The sequence below is a fragment of the Peromyscus eremicus genome, chromosome 4 (genome assembly GCF_949786415.1).
Source record: "Peromyscus eremicus chromosome 4, PerEre_H2_v1, whole genome shotgun sequence".
Classification (NCBI taxonomy): Eukaryota; Metazoa; Chordata; class Mammalia; order Rodentia; family Cricetidae; genus Peromyscus; species Peromyscus eremicus.
Genome location: NC_081419.1, coordinates 77,215,903 through 77,229,648, shown reverse-complemented (window position 1 = coordinate 77,229,648; position 13,746 = coordinate 77,215,903). Strand labels below are relative to the sequence as shown.

The window sequence follows — 13,746 nt, the reverse complement described above, 5'->3', positions numbered from 1 at the left end:
CTCTTCCACAGAGGTGAGCAGATGCCCTCATTTGGACCAGGCTGAGCACTTGTAGCATCCAAGGGATAGTCAAATGTCAGGGTCTTTCATCACTTCTTCTAGTTGGATCTGCTGCTTACTGTGGTACTGTTTGTACCATTACAGTCCATGCCTTGTGCAATCAGACTGTCTGTCTGCATTCAGGATGGGCACTCAACATTCAACCTGGGCAGGACTGAAACTTTGCCTAAGTTCTTCCACATGTGAACTTAGGCTCACAATCTTATTTCTTCCTATGTCTATTGCAAGAATTAAATATGTGTGTGTGTGTGTGTGTGTGTATATACACATGTATATATGTATATAATGTATTCATCATAAACAGCCAGTTGTTTAGGTAACCAAATTTGGAATTAAATCCCTCAGGTAGGGTATAACATGACAGAAGCCCCTTCAAAGTTGTCTCCAAAGTTGCAAATACTTTGGTATTTCACCAACAGTAAAGAATTTGACATGCAGTCCCTATTTACGCCATTCTCAACCTACAGGACCTCAGTCTATCTCACAGGTCATTGCAATCTGGAAAAATGATAGGAGTGGAGTAGGGTGCGGTAAACAGAGTCACATTGCTTCAAAGCCTGAAACATTTCTGCCAGCTTTAATTTTCCACCTTCCTTGAAGGCTGCTGTTTACAGAGATGAGGCTTAGCTTGTCATATTTTTAAAAAATACTTCCTTTTCTCCATTATAAACTTATAGCTTTGGCTCAACATCTTACTATGACTGACAAATTACTTCACCAGGGACCAGGCTTGGAATCTGGTAGGCTTTCCACTGCTGATCTGGTAGCTAGGGTACTTTGGCTGGCCTCTGAGTTTTTTATTCTGGAATTTGTGAACTGGAACACGTAAACACTGCATTTCACTTCCATTGAAAACCTAAGAAGAGGAGAGGAGGCTGAGTGCTTGTAACTCTAAATAGGCATGGAGTGAGGCTGACAGTCCCTTCTCCATGTTGAGGAAGAGATCACACCCTTTCCCATTTATCATGGATATGGCACTTTTTCCAACATGCACACACCTCAAATCAGTTGCAGTGTCTAGAGTTGGCCTTGGGGGAGGCAGGTGGAGAAGTTTTCTTCAGCATCGGGATTTTCTGTTCCCTAATTGGCCAGATGGAAATAATTTTCTAACTTGAGGCCAATCATAGGTCCCTTAGACACTGTGGTCTCTGCCAGTTCTGTCTCTCCAGGGTAACCCAAATATAGGCAAGATTGAGTCAAACTCCCATTCTATGCCAGTGACATCAAAAGGCTCCCCAAGACTCTGAGTATTCACAAGGGCCTTGCATGCTCTGTGGCACTCCCACTTCTGAATTCTTTGCTCCAAAGTATTTCAGTTTGTGTCCAGGCATAGAACCAGCCTCACCCTCAGCTTCCACCACAAGCTCACATTCAAGGATATTCATGGGAGTTAAATACTTTACCAAAGGGTAAGGAGTCACAGAGAGAAGCAAGACCAGGTCCTATGAAACTTGTGGGTTGGAACATAGCAGAGGGTTATACAGATAGAGAGCAGGAGCTTTTAAAAGTCCTCTTAGCAGTTTTATATGTGTGTACTTCTGTCAATCCAGCATCCAGCCTTCTGCATTCTTTCTCCCCCTGCTCTCCCAATTCTGTTCCCGACCCTTTAAGAACATAGAGCAGAAACTTAGGTGCTGGCAGCCAATATCAAACATGAGCAGGTGGTATGTGCCAGCTGCAGAGAGGAGCCAGCCTCCCTGAACACACTCAGGTTCAAATATTGCTAACCATTGTGTCCCACTAGATACTTCAGGTCATGTAGCCTCTGGGTGATCAGTGTACAGTCCTTGGCTCTGTGGTCTCTCTCAGCACCCCAACTACTCAAGACAGAGCAATAGTACCCTCCTAACAAGAATGGCAAAAGCTCTCTGTTTTGTGTACCTTGAGTTTTACCAATGTTAGATGGTCTAGATAAAAGGTTACAAAGGTAATGTGATCTTGAAAACTATGCAGCTAAAGTTTACCTAAGGCTCCACTAATATCTTTAGATATTTTTATTTATTTATTTAGTTTCAAGCAGGGGAGTCTCATGATGTAGCCTAGGCTAGCCTCAAACTTGCTGTTCTCCTGCCAAGTTCTAAGATAATAGGCGTGAACCACTTGCCATTCCCCAAAAGTATTTTTTATTGTAGGAAAATATATGTAACACGATTATCTTTATAACTCACTAACTGCACACGCACACACACACATGTCATAGTTCATTGTCATCAACATTCACATTGTTGATGTCACACCGTCACCAACACTTATTGCCAAAACCTTTTCATCAGATCAAGACACAGCTCAGTATTCATTAAACACTAACTTCCAATTACTTCCTGCAGGCCCTGGCAGCTGACGTCTTCATTTCCATCTTAATGAATTTCACTGCACCTCACTGTGGGGGTCTGAATGAGAATGGCCCCCTGAGGCTCATAGGTTTGAATACTTGGTCTCCAGTTGGTGGAACTGTTTGGGAAAGATTAAGAGGTGTGGCCTTGTTGGAGGAGGTGTGTCACTTGGGGTGGGGGGAGGGCTTTGAGGTTACAAAAGACTAGCACCATTCCCAGTTTTTTCTCTCTGCCTGTGTGAGCTCTCAGCTGCTGCTCCAGCTACCTACTTCCATGCCCTTCCTCTGCCATCAAAAACTCTACCCCTCAGGAACTGTAAGTCCGGTTAAACTAGTTCTCCTGTTAGTTGCCCGGCTCATGGTGTTTTATCACAGCAATAGAAAAGTAAGTATAACACTCATAAATGGAGTCACACAGTGTTTTCCCTCTCGTTGAACAGGTCTAAGTACAATTAGAGAGCTGTTGGTTACCACCAAGGTCTGCAGGCCGCTGCTGCACTTTTGGGAGTATTGTGCCATGCTGGTTGCTGTGGTTCACAGGCATCCTTGCTGGGGAGGACTACTGGTTGCTTCCCTCCTTTGGAAGCTTGCATGGTGCCTGATGGTACCATGAGAGCTAGTCCTCAGGGAGGACGCTTTCAGGTCAGATTCAGCTCAGGGGCCCCTGGGTCCTGGGTCTGAAGTGCATCCACCATGAAATTATTTTCCTGTTGGGATGCCAGGCATTCTCAGAGTAGATGTTAGGGGAACAGCCTCTTCATGCTCCTCACACAACTCCACCCCCGCTAAGAAGGCTGACTTCCATAGCTCTCCTCGGAATGTGCTAACGTATCCGTTATAAAGAACCTCTAATTTTTTTCTGGCCACTCCTTCTCCCTTGCTTACTCTCCACATTCTCTTTCTCAGCCAGCTGCTGCTGCTCACTGAGTATCTGTGCTTCCAATTTTCTTCCCCCCTTGCACTTGTGTTCATTCCTTACACGCTAACGTCTGTTGGAAGCAACACTTGTGAAGCGATCCGTATTAAGATTTCATTTCCCCAGAGCCCCATATTTCCAATGAGGTTTTTCCTCTCAGGCAGAGTCCGGCTGGCAGCTCTGCTGCTGTCTGGTGGAGTCAGCCGAGTTGGGTTTCCCCCTCACAGGCTGTTTATGTTAGCTTTATCACTTGGCCCCATGCTTAGATTCTCCTCCTCCAATGTGAATCACATGTCCCTGAACAACAACAACTTCCCCGGACCAACCCACAGGGTGTTTACATACCAGATACTCTTTTTAGAAAAGCAATTAAAGGAAATGTCCTTCCAAGCTTTTCTTGACAGGCCCAGGGTGTAGACTCATTCCCTGCAGGAAGAAATACTTTCCTTCTCCACTCTGCCTTCTGCCTTGAGCTCAATAATGGATAATCATGCTAAACACATAAAGCTGCTGTTCGGTTCAGCCAGCAGCTTGGCTGACAGCTCACCTCACACCCTCCTCCGAGCTTTTCCATAGCGAAAGGTAAAAGAGATTCTTAGGTCAACAATAAATGAGTTTTTCAGCCAGCCCCTGGGCAAGTTGAGCTGTGTTTCCTAACTTGTATGGGGTGATGCTGTCTCACTTGCCACTGCACAGAAACTAAGCAGGGAAATGTTGGTGGCACCCTGGGGGTCTGGTGCACTGGGCCCAGGAACTTAGAGGAGTGGGATCCTCTAGAGTGGGTCTAGGCCACCCAGCACACCGTAGAGATTTGTATCCAACAGGCAGAGATGAAATGGAGATGGGTCTTAATGCAGAGTCCTTAAGTCATCCTCAGTGTTTAGGATGTTGGGATTATGAGCCTTCCTCAAAGGGCTGCTTCTTCCTTCTTTCAATACTGTATTGAGGCTGCACAAGATGTCAGTGAGGTGAAATTTGGAGGAGACAAGCTAACCATCTTCAGGCAAGCTCCGTGCCTCTGAGATATATACCCAGTCCAAACACTCCCACCATTCGGACAGTAAATCATTAAGGAAGATTTAGCTGAACACAGGCAGGCTCCTGTACATGGAAATTATTAACCAAACATGGGAAGGGAAGTCTCGTGTTTCTAGGCTTTGTGTTGACACAAAGGGAAGCTTCTGGAGGCTGTGTTCTCTTTTTCTGCAGCAGGCTACTGCGTTCAGCACCATTCCACTTCTGTGTCTTTCTCAGGCACTTGCCAGCCACCTGCTAGAGCAAAGCACCCCCTTTTGTATGGTGCACAGGGAGTACAGCCAACCACCCCAGAAAGGCTACAGGAGAGGCTCACAGGTGCCCTTCCCCCAAGCAAGTTCCCCCTCCTAGGCAAATCTCAGCTGTGCTCCTCTGATGAAGTCTTACCTCCTCTCCTCACACCTCACCTCTCCGACTCCATACTTCATCTTTCCGAGAGTCACACCTGTCCCTCCAGCCTCACTTCCTCACACCTCCACCCTCCTGTCTGACATCTCAGCCCTCTTCACGCTTCGCCCCTCAGGCTTCATCCCCCCTTCCAGCCTCACCTTCTCACACCTCACCCTTCCAACCACCCAAGACAGATGCAGACAGAAGCCCCTGCTTCCCACCTACTAGGGACCTCTTCTGAGACCTGCCATTCCCTGGCTTTTGCTCCATGATCTATCAAGAGGCTGCTATAAACCACGTCCTGCACCAAGCTCTATTGCCCCTAGGAGCCCATCTCCTGGGAACTGTGGGTCAGAAATATGACATGTGAGAAACAAAGGAGCCAGGACTCTTTCAAACCAAACAGTGCACCCCCAGAAAGAGCTTGCCCATTTTCTCCCAGCTTCTGCTTCACATTTCCCAGGATGTGGGGTATTTTCTGAGTGAGCGCATCTCCTGTACTGGGGATCTGCTAGGAAGAGTTCCCACCTTGAGACTTAACCAAGCAGGAGTTCATTAGAAAAATTCCCACCCAATCCCTGCGCGAGTGCTTTCCCAGGAAACTTTGACTTTGTAAATCAGAACCAGTAACTCAGAGGGAATGGACTTCCCAGGGCAATGTGGTACTTTAAGAAAATAGATAGACAGACAGACAGACAGATAGCATAGGAGCCCTCTTCTTTCCGGACATAGTCCAGCCCCGCAATTAGGAATGAAGCATTAGCCAGTTCTCAAGGAGGACAACAGGGGCATCAAAACCACCACCAGTCACCCCAGATTGTCACTGCAACAACCCTCAGCCTGATCCGGCTCCCCATGAGCCCCCAGGAGGGCTTCCAGTCACTAACAGTACCTCTTGGCAAGGATGAGATGAGAAGGAGCTGCAGGAACGCCAGCCCCAACTGCACCCAGCGGTCCAGCTCCATCGTTCCCGCTGCTGCACCGGTGCCGGATGACTGGAGTGACGCCTGAGTGAGAGCTGGGCAGCAGGCTCTGCTCTTGCCGGGACCTCCCCAAGTCCCAGCTGAGCGGGAGCTCGGGTTTCAGCCCGCTGGGCTCTCCCACCCTCCGAGAGGAGAACCACCTTCGGCCAGAGCGACGTCAGCCCGAAGCTCTCCTCTTAACCCTTGAGAAGCTCGGGGGAAACGTGGCCACGCCTGGAGGCTGGTGCATCGCGACCCACGGGAAAGCTATGGGACACCAGGGTCAGCTCCCTCACGCTGGACTTCCGTGGTTAACCTCTGGTGGGGATGAGGGTAGACATGAGTGGCGGGCAGCACCTGGCTGGGAACAGAAGTTGGAATGGTTGTGGGACCTCTCGTATGAGGTTAGGAACTATGCTCACTCAAACATCCCACACCAGCACAAACCCTGAGCTAGAAGACTGAGCTGAGAAGCGAGGGTTGAAGGCTGGTGTAGGAGGCTAGGAGGGGTCTGGGATGGGGGACTGAGAAGGCAGGGTGGGACTGGAGCCTGAGACGGAAGGTTGAGAAAGACTGGACATGGAAGGTTGGAATGGGGGGCTGGAACAGGTGTTGGCTGTAGATTCCCTGGACCTGCCAGGCTGAGCCAGATTAGAAACTGCCATGGGGGTAGGGGGCAGCGCAATGGCAGAACTGTTTACTGTTCGAGCGCTAGGACCTGAGTTTAATCCCTGAAACCCAAGGAAGGAGAGACTGTCTCCTCTGACCTCCATGGGAGGCCGTGTACTCCCTCCCCCAGTAGGTGTTGGACCGATAGAGGAAACCCACCTGTACTCTTCTCTTAGCTCTCCCTCCAAGCTCTCCCCTTCTCTCCTTTGAGCAATTGCAGTTCAGAAACCCGGCCCTTTGCATACACAGGCCACTGGGGAAACCCTGATCGTCCCACAAAGCCCATGACAGTGAGTTCAGCAGCATGAAGTACTTCCCAGTGCATAGAGGCAGGACTCTAGTGCCTCTTTCCCACAAATAGGGAAATGAGCCCTTGAGAGTTAACTCAGCTAAGGTCACACAAGTAAGAGGCACAGCTGGGGCTTGGGCCTGTGGCTCTCAGACCTACAGGCTATAGCCCTAACCACTATACTATATGGCTTCAAAGGTAAAACTCACATAAAAATAGGTTTAACCATTGTAGTCAAGAGGTACAATCAGTAGCATTTTCTACAGATTCTGGAAACAGAAAGATTCAGATTTTAAGTGACTTGCATACGATCAATGAACCAATGGCAAAGCAAGATATACTCAAATCCAGTACTGACCTGGAGCTCTGAGCTACGCCAGAGTACTAGTTTGTGATGTCAGATTAAACACAAAGTTATGAGACATGGGTGATTCTTCCAGGCCAGAACTAGTGAAAAAAGTGGGATCTCCATGCATGGAGGAGAGTAGAGAGAATTTTCTAGAAGGAAGGCTGAACCAGTGCCAGTGCCATTAGGAAACAACATGTATTTATGAGTTAATTTCAAGACTTGTATGTATTCACCATGGTGGGTTGAATGAAAATGGCCCCCATAAGCATAGGGGCTGGCACTGTTAGGAGGTGTGGCCTTGTTGGAGTAGGCATTGCTTTATAGGACGAGGTGTATCATTGAGAGTGGACTTTGAGGTCTCAGATGCTCAAGCCAGGCCCAATGTCTCCCTCTCTCTTCCTGCTGCCTGCCTATTTGGATATAGAACTTTTGGCTCCTTCTTCAGCACCATGTCTGCCTGTGTGTCACCATGCTTCCTGCCGTGATAATAAGGGTCTAAACCTCTGAGGTATAAGCCAGCCTCAGTTAAATGGTTTCATTTATAAGAGTTGCCATGGACATGGTGTCTCCTTGCAGCAATAAAAACTCTATGACGGAGACAACTTAAGGGAAGGTGGACACCAGAACTCAGGACAGTTTGAAAAGGCAAGAACCATGACACAGGGCTCCACTTTCTCCACTCAGGAAGATATGGGTGATCACTGTAGGCCAGAGCTAGGGAGAAGAGCAGACTCTCCAGCCATGGAGGGGAGTGGGTAGGGCCAGCGAAGAGGCTGGAAGACTCAGCATTCAATGACCTGTATCTAAATCCTTGTTTCACATTCTTTTTTTTTTCCTTTTTCTTTTCTTTTTTTTTTTTTTTTTTTTTTGAGAAAAGGTTTCTTTGTGTAGTTCTGGTTGTCCTGGAACTCGATCTCTGTAGACCAGGCTGGCCTCAAACTGTCAGAGATCTGCCTGCCTGCCTCTGCCTCCTGAGTGCTGGGATTAAAGGTGTGCACCACCACCGCCCAGTTTGCTTCACTTTCAAACTACACCACACAGAGTGAGCTAACCAACTCTCTCAACTTGTCTTTAGTATACAGCGATCAAACCTGTTTTGGAGACTCTTGGAAAAATGGAATGAGATTATATGTGAAAGGATACTACACAACCTAGCACACACGGACTGTTATAAATAAATGTTAGGCATCATCATTGTCCTTGAGGAAACACACAATGTGGGCTTTCTTCCTCCTTGTCAACTTCTCTGTCCAGGAGATATTTGTATAAATGAGCATCAAGAACGGCATTAAAGAGAAGAAAAATGACAAAAAGCAGAATATCTGAAAGAGTGCAAGGCAGAGAGAGACTAGAGAAAGGATGTTTGCTCTGGACCATTCTTGGTCCTTTGGTAATGGCAAATCACACAGAGGTGTGATAAGATAAAAAGGGAGATTATTGAATGTACTCTTAAAAAGGAACTACTTGTTTGAAGTAGGATAAGTAATAAAAAATTTTTGTCTGAATTTGTCAAATGTTAATGGACTGGACATTGTTAATATATATAATGGAGTTTTTTGTCTGAATCTGTCAAATGTTAATAGACTAGACATTGTTAATATAATTCTTGACTGTATATATTGTATATACTTATTGGATATAGTTTTTCTTGTATTAGTTATAAGCTTTTTTAATTTTAGAAAAAAAGGAGAAATGTGGTGATATTGTGTTCCCCCAATATATTGTGCATCCTAATAAACTTATCTGGGGTCAGAAAACAGAACAGCCACAATATTAAACATAGAGGTTAGGCAGTGGTAGCACACACCTTTAATCCTAGCATTTCCGGAGGCAGAGATCCATCTGGATCTCTATGAGTTCAAAGCCACACTGTAAACAGCCAGCCATGGTGACACACGCCTTTAATTCCAGGAAGTGATGGCAGGAGGCAGAAAGGTATATAAGGCATGAGGACCAGGCACTAGAGCCTGCTTAAGCTTTTAGGCTTTTGAGCAGAATTTCAGCTGAGACTCATTCCGGATGAGGACTCAGAGGCTTCCAGTTTGAGGAAACAGGATTGGCTGAGAAGTTGGCAAAGTGAGGTTAGCTGTGGCCTGTTCTGTCTCTCTGATCTTCCAGCGTTCACCCCAGTACCTGGCTCCAGGTTTGTTTTTATTAATAAGACCTTTTAAGATTCATACTACAGAGGTGGTTCCATCTCTAAATACCTGTGGATGTTGACTAACAATGATTATCTGAGTTATTATAGGCTTGTGCGTGAAGAATAAAATTCTTGTTACTCAAAGCATTGTGGATATTAAGGCCTCTTGAGTCTGCTAACAGCTGACAGGACTATTTCTTTCTTCCCTCTGCCTCCATCGCCCAATCCTCTTTCCCATAAATAGGGAAATGAGCCCTTGAGAGTTAACTCATCTAAGGTCACACAAGTAAGGGGCACAGCTGGGGTTTGGGCCTGTGGCTCTCAGATCCACAGGCTATAGCACTAACCACTATACTATATGGCTTCAAAGGTAAAACTGCACCAATACTCAGTGGCCATAGGGCCGCACCAATACTCAGCGTACCCTGGACAGGTTGCATTCTGGGTGATGAGCCTGAAGAGTAGCAAACACATCATCCAAGCACGCCACTCTGACAAAAAGACTGAGCTGAGGCTAACTGATGTAAGAACAACTCCGTGTTCCTTGCATTTGGAAAACCTCATTTATAAAGGAGTCCCCATTTCCTGTCTATGTGAGGAAATGCACAAGTTAGTCACTATAGCCCTCATGAGCCTGGAGGAAGTGATATACAAACCCTACTATCCAGTGCTTGTCTCCCAACAGCCCTTGTAGAGTTATGCCTTCTCTCAATTTCACCCCAGGAAACTCATCACCCTTGATGCTTCCCCACAAATGCATCACTCTGCTAAGATGCTCTATAGACACTAGGTGTAGGGGTAAATTCTTGTAATACAGCCCCAGGAAGACCACCCTGGTCTGTTAGCCAGCCAGTCTAGTCTAATAGGTGAGTGACTAGCCCATGCGAGATCCTGTCTCAAAGCAGGTGGACAGCATTCCTGAGAAGAATGGCCTGAGGTTGTCCTTTATATACACAGACATACATACATGTATGTGAACTGTACACACATGTGCATGGGAACACATACAAACATACATACACACATGTGTATTCCCAGGTATATGGATTGTACGTATATTTGGTTTTCTTTTTATTAATCTGTCTTCTAATGTCTAATTGACGGGACCCCATTCAATGATCACAAGATGGTTAGAGAGAAAAAAGATATCCCCCCTCCTTCATAAGCCTGATTGGCTGCAAGGGGTCCCTGGTTGCAGCTCCTTGCTTCTCTGGAGCTAAGAACTGAAAATACACCCTCTTTTGTTTCTGGAATCCCCACAGGGGTTTACATGCTAGTTTAAGTCATTTGAGTTTGCAAATTTCCTTGGGTAGAGAACTTGGAAATCATTCTGAAAAAACAAAAAACAAAACTCTGCTGTACAAAGGAGTGTGAACATTAATGTGGATAATTGAAAGCAGAGCCCATCGGATAATGTTCTGTTAAACTTCGCAGGAGCTGCTGGGCTGGGAGGGGACCTGCAAAGCTGTGACAATGATATGGGAACATCAGTAGTTTATCTGAGGCTGTGCAGCTCTGCTGAAATCTCTTTTCTGATACGAGTGTAGATTCCTGTGCTGCATTAATATCAGCACCATTTTTAACATAGAGTTTTGTGTTGTTCTAAATCCGGCCTTCTCAACAGGGAGTCTCGTGGAGAAAGGGGACTAAAGAGGGGCTTTGAAAGTCTCCAAATGCAAGTGTTTTGTCCACCATTGTTGGAGGAAGAGGAATCCATAGCCTTCTTCAAAGTCTCATCTACAAACTTTCATGGACATTGATCTTGATATTTTTTTAAAAGTTTGACTAAATATTATTTTTTAGATTTAGGAAAAATGGTTCTGTACATCTAAGCAAATGTTGAGTCCAGGCCATAAACAACAAGATGTTTACAAGGCCTATACCCCACCTTTAAAGGAGAGTATTCCTAGAGATGTAGAGATGGGTCAGGGGTTAAGAGTACTTGCTGCTGTTACAAAGGATCTGAGTTCTGATCCCAGCACGAATATAAAGGGTCTCACAACTACCTGAAACCCCAGATCCAGGGGATCCAACACACTCTCCTCTTATGGACACACACACACACACACACACACACACACACACACACACACGGCATGTACACAGACATACACATATACACATAGTTAAAAATATAATCTTAAAGAAAATAATATTCTTGATTTAGCGTTCACCCTGGATCATGCTCCCTAGTGTTGACTTCTGACTGACCCCTTGTGATCTATGGACTTAAGGTGGTCTTACTTCTCCCATTTGTTAAATGGGAAAAAATAATGGTACCATCTCCCATAGGATTGGAGCAAATCGTTCAGAACAGTACCTAAAATCTAATATTTACTCAGTGTATGATAGTAACATCCATGATTCCTTTCTAAAATTTCTGCAGTTATTTATTGTGTGTGTGTGTGTGTGTGTGTGTGTGTGTGTGTGTGTGTGTGTGTAGATCAGAGGACAACTTCCAGGAGTTGGCTCTCTCCTTCCACCAAGTGGGTTCTGACAATTAAACTGAAGTCCATTCAGTGTTTTCCTTTAAAAGAGTTACTGTGGTCATGGTGTCTCTTCATAGCAATAGAAATCCTAAAGCCTTGGCAGCAAATGCCTTTACCCAACAAGCCATCTTGTCCACCAGACATCCATGCTTCTTATTCAATGCTCCAAGGAGTAACAAATCCCAAGTAAGAGGCTATGTATGAAAAAGGCAGAATAACATGCCAGGAAGTAGGAATGACAGACAGGATGAAGAATTATCTCTTGCCCAGTGTGGTGGCACATACCTTTAATCCCAGTACTCAGGAGGCAGATGCAGGTGGATGTCTGTAAATTCAAGGCCAGCTTGGTACACATAGTGAGTTCCTGGACAGCCAGAGCTACATAGTGAGACTCTGTCTCAAAAAAGTGGGGGTGGGAGAAAAAAACACAAAAGTCTTGTCTCCTTATAACCAGTACTCAGAATTCAACAATGGGCTGTAGTACACAGAGTCAAGCCACTTGCAATACCCACTAAGTTTTACATGAAAGGATGAGATGCTCCAACAAAACCTACACCCAACCCCTGTTGGCATCTTCAGGCTGCACACATGCTATACACAGGGAACACCAGCATATAAAGACAGTTGGCTGTCTTTATGAATGCTGCCAGCAGTTCCCCATTCTCCAGCCTGGAAGTCTCCGCAGACTACCTACACACTGGAAAAGCCAAAGAAAGAAGACAGGGGAGAGTGGTCTGTGAAGAGAGTGGGGGTAATTAAGCTTGGTTTTCATCAGTATCACAAACACCACGTTCAAGTCGACCAGGACAAGAGAAGAAGAGGGAAGCAGTGTGGAAAGGAAAAAGTCTTCCATTGGAGCCTGCTGTGACTGGCCCCATCGTGGAAGTCTCCAGACTTAATGAATCCCTGCTGTTCTCCTAAACAGCAAACAGCCATGTTTCTGCCTCTAGGGCTGGCTCAGCTCCACTCCCTTCCTGCTGGGAGTCAGCTAGGAGAAGGTGCCTCTGTGGTTCTTCTCTGGCCACATTCTTCTGGCTCTATGTCATTCGTGCAAATTGCTGAAAGCCCACAAGCCTCTCTGCTTCACAGTCAATGTGCTCCTGCAACAGCTGGAGAGACGCGGCCCTGACTTCCGCGTGTGTATTTATGAACTTCAACTGAAAAGAACAGTTGGCCGCTACGCACAGCTTTACAGAAACACTGGCAAATGTCTGGCCGTGATCCAAGTGGCTAGCTGATGAGTTAAAAGTAGTTGGGGTGCGAACGCAAAACAAAGCCATTTCATGAGAAGGCAGCAGAGGGTGGAGGCGGGTCTGACTTCGGTGCACAAAAAGGGCATTGTATGCAGCAGACCCCATATGCACCAAGGATCTACTGCTGACTGGGTGCATGGACTTAGAAAAGCTCATCAACCCTCTGGGTCTCAGTTTCTACATCTCTAAGGCAAATAGGGGACTGGTTCAGACAGCTCAGGGGATAAAGAGACACTTACAGCCAAGCCTGATGCCCTGAGTTTGACCCTTGGGACCCTCGTGTTAGAAGGAAAACTGACTCCCACAAGTTGTCCTCTGACCTTCATGGCATGCACACACACACACACACACACACACACACACACACACACACACACGATAAATAAACAAATAGATAATAAAATTTAAATGGATATAGTAGCAACCCTATATATTTGCTAAGAATTTTCAAATGAGTCTGATAATACACAGAAGAACCAATATTTCCCATTACTGTACCTATCTATAAAATCCCACCATAGCTCTTTCAAAAACAATAATCCATTCAAACTGTTAGCTGAAATTAAAAAGTAGGTACTGTTTTCCTCAGATGTGTAATTTAAGCTACATTATATTGCTATTGGTTCAAGACAAAAGCACATTTTAAAACTGTATTTTCTTATACAATTATGTTTTTAGTTGGAGGTCTAGAGGTAGAATATGCATTCAGTGGAAGACAAAAAAAAAATGAGAGGCCTATTCTAATTGGATCCTGCCCAGGTCCCAGAAACACCCCTGCCAGGACCCTGGCTTTGAATATCTGCCTGAATTTCATCACTTTGTTTACTAGGTTGAGATGGTTTTGTATATAAATCAAGCTGCT

General features: G+C 45.7%; 1 protein-coding gene across 1 annotated transcript in view; it reads right to left on the bottom strand.

Moving 5' to 3' along the window:
* Positions 1-5,829, bottom strand: part of Pamr1 (peptidase domain containing associated with muscle regeneration 1) — a 97,763-nt gene extending 91,934 nt beyond the window's left edge. The window contains exon 1 of the mRNA XM_059261006.1: positions 5,626-5,829. Coding sequence (XP_059116989.1) covers positions 5,626-5,698 — 73 coding nt within the window. The 5' untranslated portion in view covers positions 5,699-5,829. The remainder of the gene's footprint in view (positions 1-5,625) is intronic.
* Between the last annotated feature and the right edge of the window lie 7,917 nt (positions 5,830-13,746).